This window comes from Xenopus tropicalis, chromosome 1, assembly GCF_000004195.4.
Source record: "Xenopus tropicalis strain Nigerian chromosome 1, UCB_Xtro_10.0, whole genome shotgun sequence".
Lineage (NCBI taxonomy): Eukaryota > Metazoa > Chordata > Amphibia > Anura > Pipidae > Xenopus > Xenopus tropicalis.
Genome location: NC_030677.2, coordinates 188,330,926 through 188,353,765, shown reverse-complemented (window position 1 = coordinate 188,353,765; position 22,840 = coordinate 188,330,926). Strand labels below are relative to the sequence as shown.

The 22,840-nt window shown below is 42.1% G+C and overlaps 1 protein-coding gene across 1 annotated transcript in view; it reads left to right on the top strand.

The window, feature by feature from the left end:
* The first annotated feature begins 13,937 nt into the window (after positions 1–13,937).
* The window catches only part of rgs7bp (regulator of G-protein signaling 7 binding protein), a 38,312-nt gene continuing 29,409 nt past the window's right edge, over positions 13,938–22,840 (top strand). Inside the window, exons 1-2 of the mRNA XM_002934197.5 lie at positions 13,938–14,531; positions 16,749–16,915. Coding sequence (XP_002934243.1) covers positions 14,379–14,531; positions 16,749–16,915 — 320 coding nt within the window. The 5' untranslated portion in view covers positions 13,938–14,378. The remainder of the gene's footprint in view (positions 14,532–16,748; positions 16,916–22,840) is intronic.

Here is a 22,840-nt window from a genome sequence, read left to right as displayed (position 1 = left end):
TTATTTGGTTTCATTCTTATTCTCAGTGAATTGATCTTGATATTCTTGTTATTTTAACAACAGAGGTTATGTTTTTGCCCCACATGTAGATATGGCTCACTTATCAAAGCATTTCCCACTTCCGCCATTGTTCTGCTCACCACAAAGTATTCTTTAGCTTTGAGTGGGTAGAAACTATTCTGTTCCATGAGCCAAAACTTGAAGGTCTGTTCCAGGGCCAATTGCCTAGGGCCCACCAGAAGACATCTTCTATAACTGCCGACTGAAAGGGGATCATCTCGTTAAGTTAAGGGATTCTGATAGAATATCTATAAACAAGCGACTTTCCAATATACATGCTTTATATTATTCTCACAGTTGGGAGCTGCCTCCACTATACTACTCCACTATAAGAAGCTTAGGCCGTGGCCGACTGTCCTTCTCTCTCAGTGCAGCCAGACCTGGTGGGAACAGAGAATACACAGGAAGGAAACCAACATACTGGCCTCTGATTGGCTCCTGTTGCACACACAGGCCTGTGCACTAAGAGAGGGACCAGATTACAGCAGAAGCAAGAGGCTGCCTGTGACAGCACAGGAAACCACATTCATTATTTCAACAGTAAGAAAAAATAACGCAGTTATATTGTAAAGTTGCTTGTTTTCAGGGATACTATCAGAATACTTTAATTTCATGGGATAATTTGAAGCTTCGTCCAGAAATGGCAGACCCCTCATTTTAATCTGCTAGAATTTTTTTTACTTTCTATTAGACCAAGGGGCACATTTACTAACCCACGAACGGGCCGAATGAGTCCGATTGCGTTTTTTTCGTAATGATCGGTAATTTCGCGAGTTTTTCGGCGTCCTTACGATTTTTGCGTAAAAACGCGAGTTTTTCGGCGTCTTTACGATTTTTGCGTAAAAACGCGAGTTTTTCGTAGCCATTACGAAAGTTGCGCAAAGTCGCGATTTTTTCGTAGCGTTAACACTTGCGCGCAAAGTCGCGCCTTTTTCGTAGCGTTAAAACTTAAAAGGCGCGACGTTTCGCGCAAGTTTTAACGCTACGAAAAAATCGCGACTTTGCGCAACTTTCGTAATGGCTACGAAAAACTCGCGTTTTTACGCAAAAATCGTAAAGACGCCGAAAAAATCGCAAAAAATACGAAAAAGTCGCAAAATGTTCGTTTCCAATCGGAATTTTTCCAATTCGGATTCGAAATCGTGTCTTAGTAAATCAGCCCCCAAATGTTCCTAAATTATGAAACACTGTCATTTGTGATCACAATGGATCTTTTCCTAATATTGTTGGTACAAAATGGCAAGCCTGATTCTCATGTTGACTTCAGTAAGCACAGAATTTTGTCTACTACTACTTTGTGTATTTCCTGCCTTACTGTATTCATGCTTCTCTGCTTAAAGCTAGTCTTATTAGTAATGTGTTGGAACACTTGTGTGGGACCACCAATAAGATCTTTGACCTGGTCTGCCCCAAATTGTAACCAGTCAGCTGTAGCCCTGTATAATATATCTAGTGACCTATAATTTCCATTCATTTTTGTTAGGGATGCACCAAATCCATCATTTCTGCAAATGGCCAAAAAGATGAATACAATTATACTGGGCTCCTGGATCTAAAAGCACTATATACCAGTATACCAATTGCATACCAAAGTCTGTTAGAGGAATTTTTACCTATGTTTTCTTTTCAGTTTACAATAGAATACATTAAACTGATCAGAATATATTACACTAATCAGCGCAGTACCAGTATGTATTTTAGTCTTAAAGTGATCACACAACACAGGGGTCTCCGGATTGATGCTTACCAGTTCTAAGATCTCCGTATCTGGCCTTGTGCAGCTCTTCTTTACTTCTGTAGAATTGGGACTATTCTCCTTATTTCGCTATGTTGGCTCGGTGGGGGGTTTGCACTGATGTTAATATTTTGGGGGTCACCAAAATATTTTCTATCCTGAGTGAGACTTTCCCAGAGACATCCAATATAAAAAAAAAGTATTCAGGCACAAAAACATTTTGCAACTTTATATATTTTATATATTTTATAAATATATATATTTATAAAATACTTGAAAACGGCATGATGCTTAAACGGGTATGGGATTCCTTATCCGGACACCCGTTATCCAGAAAGCTCCGAATTACGGAAAGCCTGTCTCCCATAGACTCTATTTTAATCAAATAATTCATAATTTTGAAACTGATTTCCTTTTTCTCTGTAATAATAAAACAGTACCTGTACTTGATCCCAACTAAGATATAATTACCCCTTATTGGGGGCAGAACAGCCCTATTGGGTTTATTTAATGGTTAAATGATTCCCTTTTCTCTGTAATAATAAAACAGTACCTGTACTTGATCCCAACTAAGATTAACAATTAACTAACAATTAATCCTTATTGGAGGCAAAACAATCCTATTGGGTTTAAATAATGTTTTATAGATTTTTTAGTAGACTTAAGGTATGGAGATCCAAATTATGGAAAGATCCCTTATCCGGAATACCCTCGGCCCCGAGCATTCTGGATAACAGGTCCTATATCTGTACCAGCCAAACACTTGAACCCGGAGAGAAATGTGAAAATTGGTTTAGTAATTTGCTTTATTACCAATGTGCCCTCAAAAGCTGAAAGCAAATTATAAATCAAGATATTACTCAAAATCTATCCAGAAGCCAAAGTGTACAAAAAATCAATATAAACGATAAAATTCGTACCAAATTAAACAATAAGGTCCGGGTGTGGACACCCCGAACCTAGCACAAATATTTAGAGCCGAAGCTCGTGAAGTCCAATGGTAATCAGTTCCACTCACCCAGGTCCCGAGGTGGTCCGGGTGCTCAGGGCCCCGAACCCGTAGCCAAGGTAGTAATTCCAAAGTTCAAACGAAAGAAGCTCCAAGCACACCGGATTAAAAAGGGTAAAACTTCATCTTTATTAGTCCATTAGGCATGCCTATGACTAAGTGCGCACGCGCACGAAACGCGTTAGGTACCTGTATCCTAATGGACTAATAAAGATGAAGTTTTACCCTTTTTAATCCGGTGTGCTTGGAGCTTCTTTCGTTTGAACTTTGTTATTACCAATGTGACACAATATTTTGTTTATAGGATGCGCCAAATGGGAAAGGCACATTTTTTGGGGGTTGCAAAATGCAACGGTAAATTCAATGGCTTCATTTATTCCCTGATGTATCAGTTGGGAGACAAACTAACACTGCTCTGCTTTTTTTCTTACCTTTCCCGGTTGTCCCTAGGCAGACGGAAAGGCAGATTTATTTGGAATGTTAAAATTTAATAACAAAATCGGAATTAAACTCATAATGAATTGAAACAAATCAATATAGCTCACATTTTAAAAAATGTTTTAACCACATTTTTCTCAAATTGCAGAAAAAAATTGAATCTCTTATTTTAATAAATAGGCCTTAGACTTGTGCAGATGCAGCAGAGTAAAATGTAATTTAGTTCTGCCCTAGGGATTCCCCAGTGAATTCACCTTTTCTTTAATTATGTTTTGTACTCTGTATATAAAATAGAAGAGCCATTGCCTGAGTGATTACATTTTTTCTGGGGCAAAAGGCTTTGCACAACCTGTAGCACCAGGGGCACATGGATTGGATCATATGCTCTTGATATGCTATGAAAATACACCTGAGGAATCGAGGTAAACTTTATTGGCTGTTTACTCCCAATGAATTAGCCACAAAAGCTGAAATGCTATATTTATTCTGTAGAATGCTTTACCATACCTGAGTAAGAATCCCTAGAAGCTCTCTCTTTTTAAGACAGCAACTGCCATATTAGCTTGGCATGATGTCACTTCCCTGCCAGCATCTCCCCCGCTGCCTTGTGTCTCTCACTGCTGGCTCTTAGCTCTGGGCTCAGATTACAGCAGGGAGGGTAGGGGGAGAAGGGAGAGAGGAGAAAGCTGCATAGTCTCTCGCCCAGGGCCGGGAGGTTTGAGCTTAGAGAAGAAAGTCTGATACAGAAGCCAATGTGTTAACAACAGAAGCAAAGGAATGCCATGTTTTTTTTCCCCAGATAATTAATTTAAACCTTTCATAAAAACTGCTAAACTTTAACTCACAATCTCTGTGGTAATCACTCCAAAGCACCATTTTGTCAGTGTCCTCTTTGATCTGTGGCACCGACCTGAAGTGCCCGAAGGATTCATCATCAAAACTACTGCTTTGTCCATTGGTGGAGATTCCCTTAGATACAAGAATACTGGGACAATGTGCAGCACAGATCCCTCTGCCCAGATATTTCCCTGCCCCCTATCACAAGCTATCTTTGCAGACAATCAATAGCCAGAAAATGGAAAATACACACCCTCCCCTTAACACACACTGAGCAGAACTGAGAAACCTGACAGATAGAAACTTGATATTTGTACAAATGGAAAAAATAAACAACAAACAATACAGTGTCACTATGAAAATCCTAGAAATTCAAGTGCTACTTACCTGAAAACAAAAGAAATGCGGCAGTATGACCCCTTCCCTGACCCCATTCCTACTTACCTTATTCACACGATACCAGGTTGGCTGCTCTATACATCTGTCTTCAGGCAAGAAAAACATGTTTATTTAAAAAATATGCTATAGGAAATGCAAAGCAATCTGGCTAACAGGTAGGGTTACCACCTTTTTTATGTTTATACTGGCCTTCAAGTCTGGGGAGGAGGTGGGGGCTTCACATGGGGGTGTGGTAATGGAGTGGGCAGGGTAATGGGCAGAGCGGGTTGGTAAATGGGTGGAGTCTAGGTCAGTCTGGCTTTATAAGGGGCAATCTGTCAGCAGAGAGGGTCAGCGTAGGATAGGATTTGTAGAGTATTATATGTTATTTGTTATAATGGCCTGGCCCTATTATTATTATTTATATAGCGCCATCAATTTACGCAGCGCTTTACAGAATAGAGGGGTACAAAAGACATAAGTTAACATATACAAATAAAGAATACACAAAAACGGTTTGCAGTTACATTGGATGAGTATCGGAGACACTAGGGGGAGGGCCCTGCTCACAAGAGCTTACATTATAGATGGTCATTTACCAACTGGGCTGGTGAAATACCAACTGGGTGGTAACAGGATTACACGTAATAGGCCCCATACCTTTATGGAAAAGCCCAAAGAACTTCTGCCAAAGTGACTGAATCATACTGACAGAATCCGCTTCCTTTGAGGCATGAATGGGCTTTCCATGATGACTGGTAAATAATTGGATACATAATAAAAATGATCCATTGTTGATTTAATAACTATATTAATAATTTCAAATGATTGCTACCAATCAGAATTGACCATAACGATGACCTTCTTTACATTTAATTGAGCAACCCTCCTCCCATTAATTGCAGTGCTGGCCTGGCTCAGACTAGAGTGCATCAGCTTCTGCCCCATATTGCTCCTAAAGGATGGATTCTGCCCTTGCAATGTGTATGGAGCTTCCTTCTCTTTAGCTGCCACTGAGGACTAAACATTCCATAGCTAATTGCACAGTTCTGGCATGGCTTTGTCGTATTGATTTTGGAACAGAGCACTCACATTAAGGCAATACACATGAATTATAGATGCAAGTAAAATATTTAGATAAAATTTGCGTTAAAGATTTTAGGTGCAGCCGTTGTTCCTCAGATTATAGAAGATTAAGAAACTGCCGCAATAAAAAATAGAAGCAACATGGGATACGGCCACCTCTGCTGGATGCAGGGAAAGAAACGAATGTTGCCTGCTGCCCCTGAGCATAATCACTGGGACCGTGAAGGGTTAACCTGTAGCTGGATTACAGATCCCAACAACCTCCAGTGGTCTGCGGCCTTTGGGGGGCCTGGGTGCTTGTTTCTCAGAAACGATGACATTCTAAATTATAGAACTGCATTATTATGTTTCATAATTTATAGAGCACAAGCACGTAGCATGCTAATCTACAGAAAATACTTCTGTAGGCATTTTATGAGGCCTAAATGGCCACACACATGCACTAGGGTTAGTTGCATCAGATGCCATCTGATCTACCAGTGTTTTGCAATGGAGTACATGGAGAAAGCCTATAAGAACAAGGGCAAACATGCCCAGATGTGCTCAGACCAATCCTGACTATACTGCCTGAGCTTCCCTATTATGGGCGTATTTCAGAATTACTAATTAATCTTGGTCAGCAATAACACTTCATTTTATATTAGTTTAAATTGCTTGTTACAAGGAGCTTTATTGAATTTTACAAAAACACCCGGACACCTTACAATGAGTTTAGCAGTTAAGTTGAGAAAGTTACAGGGATTCAAAATAGGCCCTGGCATTTCCAGTACACAGAGGCCCAAACAGCCCCCCAGCAGCCCAATAAATAGTGACTGTCTATGGCATCTTACAGCAGCCCCTCTGGCATTTGCCCGAACCCCCAGATTGCCAGTCTGGGCCTGATTCTCCACCAAGGATGTTGCTTTTTGTAGAAATCTGGGCAAGGTGCCCAGTGTCCCAAGTCTAATGAACCACTTGACATGAATATTTTTGTTTTTAAAGGGGATGTTAACCAAACAATGTTGAGTAATGAAACAAAATGCAGTTCTCAGCCTCCTTCTAATAAGCATTCAATGATCATTTTCAATGGTTCTAAAGTTATTTTTAAATTTAATTTGAATTGAAAACAGTATTTTTTCACTTAGATTGTAAGCTCTACGGGGCAGGGACCTCCTTCCTACTGTGTCTCATACCACATGGCACTTATTCCCTGTGCATTTATATATATTTTTTGTATTTATTTATTAAATCACTTTTCCTCCCTGTGTGTAATTTTGTATTCTGTAAGATTGTACATCGCTGCGTACCCTTGTGGCGCTTTATAAATAAAGTTATACATATGTAACCCTATTTTGGCTACGGTTGTACTTTTAACACGCAATCACCTGCGTGTGGCGCTACAGGAGCCCTGAGCCCCCGCTTATTATGGGGGACAGGTGTAATATAAATGAATGGCGTGCCTCCACCCAGGGTAGGTATAGGTAGATCTATATGTCTCCTCCCTGGGAAAACTCTATGAGGTCCTCCTTGGACCCGGACTCCCAGCAACTCCCGGTACCCTGCCCCTCCCTTGGGGTAGCTGCTTACCAGGCAGTTGAGGATCCTCAGTATATGAACCACCAAGACACTGGTTAAAATGGTGAACCAGATGAACTTGTTTATTGATGCAGGCAGAACACTTCAGAGGATGTCACACAGACGGCTCAAGTCACACACTCTCTCTTTGGGCTACCCCCGGTACTCCCGCCGGATGCTTCCACCTAGGAACTCACCCCGGTCCACACGTAGGGCCCCTTCACTGGGAACACTCCCAGGTGCTGACTTGGCTCCTCTTACTACACTCTACAGGCCCTGAACTCCAGCCATGAGTGCTGGGGGGTCTTAACCCCTCTCTCTCCTGTCGGGGCTATCACTGCCCGTTCTCTCTAGCCTGCCTGTCACTCCTAGAGTGACCTGTTACAGTACCTCCTGTACTAGAACACAAGCCTGTTATACGCTTCTTTACAAGAAGCAGTCCCAGGACGAAGACCTGCTGAAACTGGGAGTCATTCCCTTTTATACTTTTAGCACAGCGACATCTAGTGGTGGCTGTTAACTTGCAGGGAAACTCCCTTTTCACACATAAACACCCAGGACCACCTTTAGGTGTCCAAATCTCATAAGGCCACCCTCATGGTGCCTGTCTAAAGGGGAACTAATCCTGGAGGGGCCCAATTCTTTGGGGTCCCTACACATACATACATTTTTCTATTTTTTTCTGCACTTTTGGTTCTGTCTTGAAACAATATGGCAGAAATCAGCCTTGCAGTCTCCTTTATAGGTCTGTTAGTCAGCCGGCTTTTTCTACATTGTACAGTAAGTCAACTGGAATGGACAGGCAGATGCTGCTTTCAATGGTAGCCATATTTACAAATAACTTGAAGCATAAATTTTCAATACCGGCCCCAGCCCTGACTGCTATTTTACCTGCTACTACAGTGAAATACCAGCTGGCAGCCATCATACAGTATTTGAGTCAAGTTCAGCCCTCACATGTAATACTGAAACCCGACTCATGCCCCATACCAATAAATGACTTTGTTAGTAGATGCCCTACAGTTATAAAATACAGTGACATGCACTAACAGAGACCTGCGATCATTGGGAACATTGTGCTCTTTGGATAAACTTATAGGGGGGAGGTGTATGCTGTGCCACCCCTGCCATCATATATAAAGCTAAACCGCTAATGTCTCCCCTTGGAATGAAAACATGACTGCAAAGTCCTTTTGGCAACCAATGAGATCTAAAGTAGAAGGGAACTATCACTAATATAAATTTATATCCATGCTGCAGTGCGTCTAGTTGTGATGCTGCTGCCATATTACTCATAATGTTTTCCAGTGCCAGGAAGTTTGTGCTAATGCTTATTATAAGGGAAGGATGGAGCCAGGTTGGTACTAAAGTGTAATTGGTTTTGCAGGATCACTCCATGTGCGGTATAAATCTTCAATGCACAGAAATGGCTCTCAGGGGCTGCATACGCTAAGAGGATACAGTATATTCACATCTGATCTTATAGTTAGAAACATAGATCATTAGTCACTAGAAGATCAGACAATTAGAATCACTCCAAGGAAATGTTATAGGGTCATATTTACCAGTGCCAAGTTTACTAACAGTGTAGTGTTTTTTGCCCACAATTGTGGCTGTGGAGGTGGTGATGCACCTGAGAAAATTCTCGTTGTGATTTGGCATCACAATGACATTGGTTCCAGCTTCTTTAGGCTAATGCCACGCGGGCGTGTTATTGGCAAGCTGAAAAATGATTGCCGAGAATACGCCCCACTACTGTAAATTTAGCCTACCTTGTGCCTGCACCCGAAAGAAATGGAATACGCTCGGGTATTCAAGTCTATAGGTGAAATCTGATTGGCTGTTGTTGGCTCTACCCACTTTAATAAATTTGGGACGTAGTCACCCAGTGACAAACTCTGCAAAATTTGGGAACTCTGGCATTAAACTAGTAAAATTCAATAGGGGAAATCTGATTGGCTGTTGGTTGCTCCGCCCACTTTTTCAAACCTAACAGCAGTCCCCTAGTTACCTACTGTAAGATTTTGGGGACCCTGGTGTTAATACTGTGAGAAAGGCAGCGGGTTGGATTTCCCCATTGAAAGTCAAGAGGTCAAAAACCTGAATGGCTGTTCGTAGCTCCACACTCTTTTGGGCATCCAACAAATATCATATTTTCATTCAGGCTGAATGAAATTTGATTGGCTGTCGTTGACCCCTCCCACTTTGGGCCATCCAACAAATGTTGCTGTTTCATTTGGGGTGACCCCATGATTATGTATCGGCAAAACAAATGTAAATAAATAATAAATGGTAAATAATGAAACAATACCTTGTACTTGATCCCAACTAAGATATAATTACCCCTTATTGGGGGCAGAACAGCCCTATTGGGTTTATTTCATGGTTAAATGATTCCCTTTTCTCTGTAATAATAAAACAGTACCTGCACTTGATCCCAACTAAGATATAATTACCCCTTATTGGGGGCAGAACAGCCCTATTGGGTTTATTTAATGGTTAAATGATTCCCTTTTCTCTGTAATAATAAAAGAGTACCTGTACTTGATCCCAACTAAGATATGATTAATCCTTATTGGGGGCAAAACGATCCTATTGGGTTTATTCAATATTTAAATGATTTTTTAGCAGACTTAAGCTATTGAGATTGAGCTGGAGGATCCTGGGGAGTGGAGCTGGAGGATGCTGGGGAATGGAGCTGGAGGATGCTGGGTAGTGGAGCTAGAGGATGCTGGGGAATGGCGCTGGAGGATGCTGGGGAATGGAGCTGGAGGATGCTGGGGAGTGGAGCTGGAGGATGCTGGGGAATGGAGCTGGAGGATGCTGGGGAGTGGAGCTGGAGGATGCTGGGGAATGGAGCTGGAGGATGCTGGGGTGGAGCTGGAGGATGCTGGGGTAGTAAAGGAGTAGTCTCCTAACAGGCTTACTTGCCTTAGATTAGGGACACAGGGACATAGCCCAGCAATTAACCCAGCCCGACCTCTTTATGAGAAGGGATAAACCAGTGCGATTGCCTTCTGTTGGTTGTCTTACCCTGCCCAACCTCTTTATGAGGAGGGATAAACCGGAAGAACCCATACTTCTACTGCTTAATCTGCTTTAACATCAATTGTATTGCTGAATCCTGTTATACCTCATCTGAGAGTGAGTATTGATTAACCCTGCATTACCACCTTTGTCTTGGACAAATAAACTGTTATCTTTTTTTGCAAGAGCTCCTGGCGTCCATTCTATCATTTGCACTACACAGTGGCAGTGGGAGGTGTAGTTCAACGACAGCCTCCATAAGTTTCTTCCCCATAGCGAAGGCCCATCCTGCATGTTCCCCATGTTCTATTCCTAGCCGGATAGTTTGACTTTTACAGCCAAATAGGGGTTACACTAACTTTGCCTTCATTTGCCCTGTGACATATTTGATCTTCTCTCTTTTTTGAACCAGGATGAACAAGATTCATCATCCACTCACTCTTGTCCCTGCGAGGTAAGCAGAATAATCAGTGAACGGAAAGGTGTAATTAAAGAAATTTTGTTTTATCATATTCTTTACTGATCTGATAAAATAATGTTTTCTTATCTCAACCAGGAGAACAGGTGAGACCTGGCACCTTTGGAGTCTGCCTTTGATGAGGAACCAGCAAACTATTAGATTCCAATTTCAATCCCAGCATCAGATCGCACTACAGAACATTCATTTTAGCATCTTCTCTAGGGAACTGAGTTAATGTAGTTTTGTGGGGCTGAATTTATTTTTATTTGTTGCGTTAGATTGCAATATGCAGACTATAGTCCAAAGATTTTAACTGAGTTAATCTGTCTTTTCAACAGGAATCAGAGGAGAGCAGTGACGATCCTTTTGCATGGAAGAATCTGATATACAGTATCTAGTAGAATGATGTCGAAAGCAACTGGACTTTTCGGAGTTTATCTTGAAAATGTTTCACAAACTCATACGAGTGGCTTCTTCAGTTCAAATGACTGGTAGGGAATTCCCCCGAGGGTAGTACAGTCACAGACATCCAATCACAATGGTTCCATTAAACGTGTCCAGGTAGTTTCTGGCTGAAACTCACAGGTTTAAGAAGGTATTTTCAACAAACATTACACACTGGACACATCACATGAAAAGTAATGTACCCAGTGTATTGAATAGTGCTCAGATCTTCACATTGGGGAGACAAAACAATACTCTGTAAGAGAATGGCCCAACATAGGAGGGATAACTCCTCAGGACAAGACTCAGCAGTCTATCTACACCTTAAGGAAAAAGGTCACTCTTTTGAGGACAATAACGTGCATATTTTGGACCGAGAGAACACATGATTTGAAAGAGGTGTGAAAGAGGCCATATGTATGCCAGCCTGGAAAAACCATCCCTGAACAGAGGAGGGGGCCTGTGACACCACTTGTCACCAACATACAATGGCGCGTTGACATTCTTACCCCAGAGGTTTCACAACAATTCACACTTCCAGTCATGTACTTTGAAGGATTAACACTTGGATCAATGATGGTACCATTGTGACTGGATCATACCTTCTTACACCTGTCAGTTTCAGCCAACACCTAACTGAACAAGTTCAATGGAACCATTGTGATTGGATGCCTGTGACTGTACTACCCTCAGGGGTTTAAATGCCAGGGCATTCCCTACCAGTCATTAAAACTGAAGAAGCCACTCGGATGAGTTGGTGAAATGTTTCCAAGATAAACTCCAGTTGTTTTAGACTTAAGTCTACTACAAGGCAGCCATCGCGGAGTGGGGGCATAGGGGCCCATTTGTCATCCTTGGGCCCCACAATAACATCAGGTCCCCGATGGCTAGCCTCTTCTACAACAAAGGAAAGAAATATGGAATTGAGAAAACACTTGCCACGGTATGTAAGTGCATCTGATATAAATCAAATAGAAGTCAGCCTTCAAATAGACATAAAATATTACATATTTTCTCTTTTTGTAAAGACGTATTTATACCATAAATGTTCCATTGTTGTGTGACATTGAGCCGCTCTGTTTGCTTATTAGAGAGACAGGGAAAGGTTGGTGGAACCGGGAAGGGGGACTGGAGTTTGCTTTGCTGAGACAACCGAGAAACTATGGGGGGCATTTACTAACCGGCTATTTCAGGGCAGGTTTTTGACGCAAAAATGTCTCAAACCCATAAAAAGTTGCAACTTTGTTGAGATTTACGTTGTGGTTGTTTCCACATCAATTCTAAATCTGAAAACTGTCCACCTAGAACCAGTCGGGGTCATGTATAATTCATTGGTATATGTCCCTTCCCTGGAAAGTGTTTCTCTGCTTCAAACTTTTTGAGTTTTGATGCAGGTTTTTGTGCAACTATTCAAAAAGTTGTACCTAAGACAGACAGAATGGGACCTTATACAGGTATAGGACCCCTTATCCAGAATGCTCGGGACCAAAGGTATTCCAGATAAGGGGTCTTTCCGTAATTTGGATCTCCATACCTTAAGTCTACTATAAAATCAATAAAATATTAATCAAACCAATAGGATTGTTTTGTATCCAATAAGGATTAATTATATATTAGTTGGGATCAAGTACAAGGTGCTGTTGTATTACAGAGAAAAAGGAAATCAGTTTTAAAATTCTAAATTATTTGATTAAAATGGAGTCTATGGGAGATGGCCTTTCCGTAATTCGGAGCTTTCTGGATAACGGGTTTCCAGATAAGGGATCCCATACCTGTATCCAGAATGCTTTGTACCTAGGGTTTCCGGATAAGGGGCCTTTCCATAGTTTCTATCTCCATACCCTAGGTCTGCTAACAAATAATTTGAACATTAATTAAACTCTATTATTGTTTTACGTCCAGTAAAGATTAATTGTATCTTAGTTGGAATTAAGTACAAGGTACTGTTTTATTATTACAGAGAAAAAGGAGAGACAAAGCTTTTGTAATTCAGCAACACTCACAGGCTGCTGGTTGTATATCCATGTTATACTGATGTAAGCAAATGTCTGCAAATTAACAACTGCATGTGTGCACTTCTACTGTAGGTACCTCCTGAATCTACTATACCTACTATCCCACAGCCCCAGTCCCTTCCCAGAGGCTATTATCCCCCCACTGCTACTATAGGCACCATCTCTCCCTACTATACCTGCTATCCCACAGCCACAGCCCCTTCCCAGAGGCTATTATCCCACTGCTACTATAGGCACCATCTCTCCTTACTATACCTGCTATCCCACAGCCCCAGTCCCTTCCCAGAGGCTATTATCCCCCCACTGCTACTATAGGCACCATCTCTCCCTACTATACCTGCTATCCCACAGCCACAGTCCCTTCCCAGAGGCTATTATCCCCCCACTGCTACTATAGGCACCATCTCTCCCTACTATACCTGCTATCCCACAGCCCCAGTCCCTTCCCAGAGACTATTATCCCCCCACTGTTACTATAGGCACCATCTCTCCCTACTATACCTGCTATCCCACAGCCACAGTCCCTTCCCAGAGGCTATTATCCCCCCACTGCTACTATAGGCACCATCTCTCCCTACTATACCTGCTATCCCACAGCCCCAGTCCCTTCCCAGAGACTATTATCCCACTGTTACTATAGGCACCATCTCTCCCTACTATCCCTTATTACCATAGTGGGACTGGGAGCCCAGGTAATACAGAGGTACCTCTGTGTGCTATACAAAAGGTATATTTTAACCTGTGTGTGTCAGCAAGTTTGACAATAAATCCATTTGGGTTCCTATTAATAGAACAGAATGAAGTAAGATTGCAATTGGCGTTATTAAGCCTATGATTGGATAAGTATAGAAGCAGCGGGGGGGATAGAGCACATTAGTATTCCCATCCTATCAATGTGCCGAGCTGCTAACAACGTCAGTGTGCCGGACTCCCAGCCTCTCCCAGTCCCATCCAGCTCATTCACTGGGAGGGAAGCGCCAGGTGTAGCACCCCCAGCAGCATGGAGGGGCCGGGGCAGGGGGAGAGCGACTGAGCGCTGGGAATGGCAACTCCGGGCTACTCGCTGAATAGAAGGCGTTGGGCTGACATTGTGACATCGCTAGTAGGAATCGCAATGGCACTGGAGGGCTGACATTACCGCAGTGCTCCCCGTACGGTTGCAGTTATGCCGCAAGACACAGCAGCCGCCGCTCCCCGTCGGGCTCAAGGTTACCTGCTGCCGCAACACTTACTGCTGTAACAGCGACTGAGAGAGATCGCAGCCTGTGCGCCCCGCTAAGCCCTCACTCCCCCTATCATCCTATCGCTTTGCTTTTGCCTGGTGGATGTGGATGCATGAGTTCTGCACCGAATGGGCGCAAAAACCGCCCCAGGTCCCAGGGATCGCGCTTCCAGATCAGCCACAAAGCGCTCCCCAGAGACTGTGAGCGCAGGGGGAGCGCAGAGAGCGCCCTCACATCCCACAGAACCCTGGAGCACTGCAAGATGGTGGGTAATACAGCAACTGTGTGTGCTTAGGGTTTGACTGGAGGGTAGAGGGGGGCATTTACCCTGGGCCAACAGTATTCTAGGGGGGCATTGGGAGAAATAAAATGTGTAATTGTGTAACAGTTGTCATATATTTTCATTATTAACAGTAGGTATGTCCAACCTGCGGCCCTCTAGCTCTTAATTAACTCCTAGTCCCAACATCCAAGAGAGCTGTAGAGTTGCTGAACTCCATTTATGTTGAAGGCTCAGATAGGGGGGCTGCTGTTTTCCCCTGATGCCTGAGACCCCCCTGAGCTCTGCTATAATCTACAAAAATAGATAAAGAAGGGTTTTGCTGTAGTGCCACCCCCCAGCTGTCCCTTGGCTGCCTGGTGTATTCACATCACGTATACATGCACTATTTATAAACCTGCTGCACCCTCAGGAGAGGACTGGGGTTCATTAATTAACAAAGGTGCAAAACTGTGCAGTAGCCTGTAGCAACTAACCTCCCCTGGGGACTGAAGGGTTAAGTCAGTGCAAGTTACACCATATTCAACCTGTGACCCTCCAGATGTCAGTGAAGTACAACTCCCAGCACCTTGCTCACACTGCCAGGGATATGTCAGGTCAATAATAGCTGGAGGACCGCAGACTGGATATCTTTGACTTAAATGCAAATGTTTGGTAGCAGTGTACACATTCGTACCCCTGCCTACCAAAGGATGTTGGTGTGTGTATTTTAATGGGTGGAGGGCCACAGATTGGGCATCTCTGCACAAGTTTCAGCATGTTTGGGTGGCACGGGTTCCTCTCCTTCATCTTGCAGCCTGCAGTGTGTGGGTAGCAAGTCTTGTTGCAGTGGCACTTGGGATGCACATCATTCTTATATATAGGGGGGTAAATACTCTTAAAGTTCATACAGCACTGAATAAGGGTCTGTTATTTTATATCCCTCTCTGTGCATGCACTTCTTGGAATGGGGCTTGGGTATACATACAGGTTCCGCTGGAGATCAGGGGCATATGGGAGCATACAGGCAGCAGGGGTGCGCCACATTCATACTTTGCATGGAAACAGGCATTTGGCATGGAGGGTTAGTGATGATCAGGGGGCACTCAGCTGACCCGCTATGCATGCCCAGTGCCCATTCCAAAGTGTGATGGTGGGATACATAATAACAGGGTGTCTGTGCAAGGATCCAGTTTAGAGAATTTAGGTCTAGAGAATTTATTAAGATAGTTATTTCGGAGAAAAATGGCTAATTCCACCTTGACCGCCCCCCACCCAGATGTTCCACGATTAGAGTAAAATGCAGCTGCTATTGGTTGCAGCACAGACACACTGCAAGCTGGGGGTTGTACCTGTAACTTGATTGGTTCCCACAAGGCTGGAACTTCCTACTATTGTTTTCCAAGATACAAACAACATTCCCTCTGTGCCATTCCCTATGTATCCAGCCAAATAATTGGCAGCCTTTCAACATTCCCTTGGAGATATATCCAATCCTGTACCGATTGTGATGACTTTATTACTCTGTCCTTATTTCTGATTGCTGATTGTCCAGAAAAAAAACAATGATAAAAGAGACTAAATACTTCCTGTAAAGTCTTTATTTTTGTGGAAGTGTACCCTGAACAGCAGTGTTTAACTACAACTCCCATAAACCCAGGAGAGCTGTGATAGCAGCTAAACTTAATCCTTAGTCCCTGATATTTGTGCTACATGTTTGACACAATCCTATGAGCCCATCTCCATTATAAACCTACTAATTCTCAGCTGCCCCCATATGAACTAGCAGAAAACTAGGGCTACCAGCTCACCCCTTTATTTAGCCAATCATACATTAGGGCTGTACCAGTCAATAACTACTCATTTCTATGCAGCCCTGCATTAGTGATTTTTCTAAAGATTCTCAAGGGACCTGCTGGTAATTCTAAATTGGCTTTAACGGGTATATATGGAAGTATATATTTTACATACAGACTACATAAAAAACCAACCAATAACCTATACAAGACGTAAAGAGGGCCCTCACCAAAAGAGCTTACAGTCTAAAAAAGTATAAGGTTCAATAAAGTGCTGCCATATATATACAAAGAACTAGTGTGCTTTAATCTAATGTATATTTACTTTTGGGGTATACATCAAAAAATGGTTACTTTTATTTTATCCATAGCAGGGTACGTGCCTTTAGAAAGGTCTAATAGCGGAGTGCATATGGGTCTTTTTCAGCTTGTCCAGGACTTCAACACCCAGGTGGCTTTATTCCGAGAGCTGGTCATTTCCATTGGAGACGTGTCCGTGAACTGCCCCTCCCTGCGGGCAGAAATGCACAAAATTCGAACCAAAGGCTGCGAGATGGCGCTCCATGCTCACCAAAAACTCTCGGCAATCTCCGGGTAGGATCTGCTGTTTCCCTCCTTCAGAAGCATGTTGCTAGTTGCTTGTGCTAGGGCAATGGCACCCGGGGTTTTGTCACCCGGAATTGTTTTCCATTCATTACAGTGACAATCACCTGGACCCAGAAAGACCCATTTTCAATCTCAAGTGCACTAGTGATACAGCTGAGTGCACACTGACACCACTGACCAAGGTGTTTGCACACACACACGTTTTGTGATCTTGGCAATTCCAAGGAGCCACTTGGCAGCTGAAGCAACTGTAATGCGCCAAGTGAATAGGATGCCAGTGGCATCAATACCAGGGAGTGCCAGCAACTATGCAATCACCACTATTTGAATGGGCACAGTAACTTGTGCTTGCCAAAACTTGCATCCAAATTGCCACCAAGTAGTGCAAGCTGTGGTGAGCGCAACCAAGTAAGCTTCCATAGAGTCGCTGCAATTCTGGGGCAAAAAAGCTGTATTATGGGTTTAAAAACATGACAATTTGCATTTAACATTTTATTGTGCATGAAGTGGTGCCATCATTGTAATGATTGGGGAGAGATTCTGGTTGTTACTTTGATGTGGTTCTGGCCGAGCCTGGCTCAGAGGTCTTTGCAAGGACGACAAGCTGTTATCATGTGCAAGCTGAAGGGAGCGCATAAAGGAATTGTTTCCCTGCAGACGACTGCTATTTTAGGGCTTGGGTGCCAAGGGTACAGGACAATGTAATGCATATTAATTGTACAGGAAGCTAACACTTATTCTGAAATCAGTTATTTCATTATCTAACATTAGGCCAAGGAAATGGTATATTCACTTTAGCAGCTCTATGCATTTAGCCACACGAATGGGTGGGATAGGGAATACCACAATTTCCCTGTTTTTAAGTGTACAGTAAGGGTACAGTAAACTAACCGATAGGTATGTGCGCTATATATATATATATATATATATATATATTTATATGGACATTCCTAATGGTTAAAGCAAGGCTGCTACCATGCCAGAAAAATGTTTTTTGAAAAGAACACTATAATTCTGTTTAGTCAGCCACAGGAGGGCACTGTCTCATCAGTCTGTTACAATCGAGCAATCATGACTGCGCCCACTGATATGAAAAAGTGCCCACTTATACAGTATGTTGTCACTTGATATGAAAACAGAGTAAAACATACCCTGATTTTGTGGTCCCAACAGTATAAAATGTATGGTAGATTACCCTATATTTACATTTTCCAGGATTTTACAGCTTTTCTCTCTGGTCCCCTATAAAACTGAAAATGGGGGGTTCTGTGGAATGCAGAACTATATATGAGGGTAGGAATTATTTTGAGGAAGGAATGAAAGTAGAATCATTTTTTAGCTTCATCTAACGTACAGCTGCTTGTCAGAACATGCTCATAAATGTGATACCTTTTTGGACAGTCCAGTCTGGTGCTGCGCAGCTGAATGCGTAAGTGAATCTTAAAGGAACAGTAACACCAAATAATGGAAACGTATCAAAGTACAAGTTGTGTGTTTACCCCAGATTTCTGATTGAAATACTTTAGGGCTAAACGGCAAATAGCAGATTACAGATAAGCTCTGCAAAACACCATTGTATTATACAGAGCTTATCTGTATGTATTATCTGCTATGTACGTTGCGCCAAGGAAGCATTTGCCAAATTTCATTCCTTTTCATCTTACTAGACTCCTTTCTTAATAGCGCTCTCTGCACCAGAAGAGCTGAAATTCTGATTTAACCATCAGAATTTCAGATCTTTTAGTTACCAGGAGCGGCTTTTTGCTGGTAATTTGCCAGGCATTACAGTCTCAGGCGAGTTTCTCTACTTGCTTCATGGCAGCAGTGCCCCTAAGTAAAATGATTAACGTTACAGAGAAGGTAAAAGGCAAGTTCAGCATGTGCAGTATCTCTGTATAAGCCCAGCACCATGTTTAAACCAGGGGATCATGTTTATTCAGGCTACATGAACAATTGTTGTGTTCCCTATGAGTGTTATAGGCCTGATTCACATTACATCAATGCTTGTCTAATTTTGCCCCATTAGTGTACATAGCGTAAGTTTAATAAAAGGGCCCAATAGATGATTTGTTCTCCTCTATGTTGTCAGGCAGGAACTTGAGTAACCAACAGGCTCCCCTACAGGTCCAGGAATCCAAAGCAACGAAATAGCAGATATCATTTACTGGTCTATTATTTGACACCCAGCTTCTGATTGGTTGCTGTGTGTTACTTGATTTGGAACAATTACCTACTTAAAAAAGGAAAGTCATTTTGGCATTTTACTGCCAATAGATTTGCCACATTAGTGCAACCTAGAACACTATATTTATTCTGCAGAAAGCTTTACCATACCTGTGTAAAAAGCCCTAGAAGTGTTCTCTGTTTGCTTAAGATAGCAGCTGCCATTTTAGCTTGGTCTTCATAGCTTCCTACTGTGGTTATAGCTGAGATCACACATTCCTAAGGGTGGGGGGAGTGATAGTTATTAATTCTTATGGGCAGGGGAGAGCGGAGAGAGCTGTGCAGCCCCCAGAATGAAGGATTTTTCTGAGAGAGGAAGTCAGATACCCAAGAGCATTTTTACAAAAAAAGAGACAAGAAATCCTGTGTTTCTTTTGATAGAGGACTCAGTGCAGCGTTTCTGTAAGTGCTTATGGCTGTAGTTACATAGACCTTTCTGATAAAGCTTACTTAGTTTTTACCTTTCCTTCTCCTTTAAATTTAGGAAGTTATATGAACAGTTTGCTTTAGTAAATGCGGGAGTAAGTTTGGGAGTCATTAGAGATGCTTTATTATGTGTACTGGTAGAGGGGCTGAGCACTAAGGGCCACACAACTGCATCTTTTTGAGACCATAAATAAAGGCATTGGTTGGTACCCATCGGAAGTGCAACCTGCATGAGCTGCCATCAGAGTGCCCCATATGTGGGCAAATAAGATGCTGACTCTAGTCTGAAGGAGACAAATCAGCAGCTTATATTTGCCTATGCCTATGTATGGCTACCATTACCCTCACCACCACCTTTATAAACAGGGTGGTTTGTTCACAGCTACATATGTACCTTTGAACAAACAAACCTCTCCCCTCTCTAAGAAGCAGCCTTTGAGCAGCTCATTATTAGGGGCTTCTCATTGGACTGGTAATTAGTTTTATCAGTTTCTCTGATGTTCTGTGGCATTAGGAAGTATTCTAATTTAGTGCCAGAAATAACAGAAACCATAGAAATGTCTTAATTAAAACATTGGGCAAAAAGTACTGTATGTTCAGCACAAGCCCTATTCATTCAGCTCGTGTTGAAAAGGGGTTGCACTATTTTTTTAAGATATATTGAGTGGTTGGCGTGGTTTCAACCTGGAGGTATATAGCTGTTGGGTTTGTTATGGTTTGATATGTACTGTATATAGTTAAATGGGAAGGCTGGGGGATGAGTGGAGGTTGAATGAAGTGGACCAGTGACTTCCCTGCAGTGGGAAGGTTGGCTTGTTCTCCAGAGCTCAATATCGATAGGGCAACTTGAACTGGGATATAAGATTGGAATATCCAGTAAATGGTGTCAGTCCCAATTGTTTCAGCACAAAGTGTTCAGCAATGTTTCACACGTCTGGTTCATTTTCACCTTTACTTATAATTAGAAGGCAGAGTAGGGGCAAAATAACCTTTTTGTCAAAGGAGTCACATTCTTGACTTAAATATACACTGGCTAAATAAAAAGTGCTAATCTATTCAGATGAAGGCGCCTTGGGCAGACTATATATATAGATAAAACTGTGAAAAGACATGTAGTTAACTTTTCAAGTGTAAATGTAATGAAAAACATAAGGGTTTTAGCCAAAAGCAAATAAATTAAAAATTCAAGTCAGCGCATGCTGGCAGTTATCAATAGTATTAAAGTGTTAATCATGACTGTTGCACCTCGGCATTGTGGGAAATAACTAAAGGCTCCATCTATAGATCAATGACAAGACATGCCTTGTTCTGACCCACCGAGATCAGATAATCTGAAGGCACTGTGAATTCACATCTGATCTGACTGACGGTGTTGGTAGGAGCCCACTATGGCACAGCTTTGGTCAAACCAGTTCAACAGCTGATCCCCCGTATCCCCTTTATGAAGTTACATAACAGTCATTCCATTTCCAAGCAAATCATAGGATGTGATTTGAAAACTTTTATTGTCCTTGTTTCTATGAAAATCGCAGTTCAATTGCACTGAAACAGCATGAGATACAGAGTTTGGTAAAGTATGAATTTCCCTTAGGGGTATGGCACACGGATGTTCTGCGGCCCAATAGAGGAGTGTTATCAAGTCAACAAGAACCTTTTTTGGCTTCTTCTCTTTGATTGCAGTCGGAATCACTTTCCTTTTATGGGGGGGGGGGGGGCAATCATGGGCCAGGGGGCATGGGGCTTCTCACAGAACTTCCCAGTCTAAGCAGAATTTGTTGATATCCCCACCCTTCCCTGCCTTTCTGGCATACATTTGGTTAGAAGTGTGCACAAAGATAAGTACTTGCACTCCAGGCTTAGGGGGCAGATTTGCTAATCCACAAACGGACCGAAAGCGTTCGGATGCGTTTTTTCATAATGATCGGTATTTTTGCGACTTTTTCGTCGCCATCACAACTTTTTCGTATGTCCTGCGACTTTTTCGTCGTCGTCACGACTTTTTCGTATATTTTCCAGAACTTTTTCGTCGCCATCGCGAAAAAATCGGATTGCTTTTTCCGCTGTTTACAATTGCTCAATATGAAAAAATACGATTTTTTTTCTTTCGAGATTCGGATTTGTGGATTAGTAAATCTGCCCCTTAGAGTGGCATATATGTAATGCATCATAACATGCTGTATGCTGTATGTAATAGTCTATGGGATGGCACCCCAAAAACTTTGTTAAGAGTTGGTCTTCATGGTCCCACTAAATGAGGGGTCCTCAACATTTTTTTTTACCTGTGAACAACATTTAAATATAAAAAAAAGTTAGGGAGCATCGCAAGAATGAAAAAAGTTCCTAGGGGGTGAACAATAAGGGCTGTGACTGGTTATTTGGAAGCCTGGACTGGCAGCCTGGAGGAGGCTCTGTTTAGCAGTACACATGGTTTTATGCAACCAAAACTTGCCTCCAAGTACGAAATTCAAAAATAAGCACCTGTTTTGAGGCCACTGGGAGCAACATCCAAACAACATGAGCCACTAGTTGGGGATCACGGCACTAAATCATGTGAAACATATTTATATAATTCATATTATGTCCCATCAAGTTGATTTCAACTTCTGGTGGCAATATTTCATATTGGTCCTAAAGCTTCTATTCGTGATTGTTATGACTGAATCCATCCACTTTGTTGCTGATCTTCCTTTTTTCTTCAGATCTTGTTTGTATGATTGTTTGGTGTCCAATTAATTTGATTTTCTCATTATGGGGCAGATTTGGTTTGACAAGAAAATATATAGTACCCCCTAATTTAATTCAAAATTCCCCCATAGGGGAGGGGGAAAAAAGCTAAGTTTTTCTAATGGAACTGAATCTGGCTCTATATGTCCAAAAATAAGACTGCTTGGAACTGTGTTTTTGTGCTTTAGTGGAAGGCTAGGTTTAAAAAAGGTCAAGGATCCATGTTTTGTTGTCCTTGCAGTCGTCTGTCTCAAAAGTCCAATGTATTCCAAAGTTTTCAAGATATCAGTACTTTTCTTCTCATGCTTCTTCATTGTCCTGTTTTTACATTCATAACCAATCCCAGACTATAGCAAAGGCTTGAACAATTCAGATTTTTGTTTTTTTAGATCCTTCCTAGATCTTAAATCCTAGTTCTGCCAAGTTTCAAACTGCTAGATCCATTGTGGTTAATAATTGATTTAGTAATTGACCCAAGGAGGGAAAATCTCTCTACCCTGTACATCTCCATCCTCAGCTCTAATATCAGCTCTCTTTCCA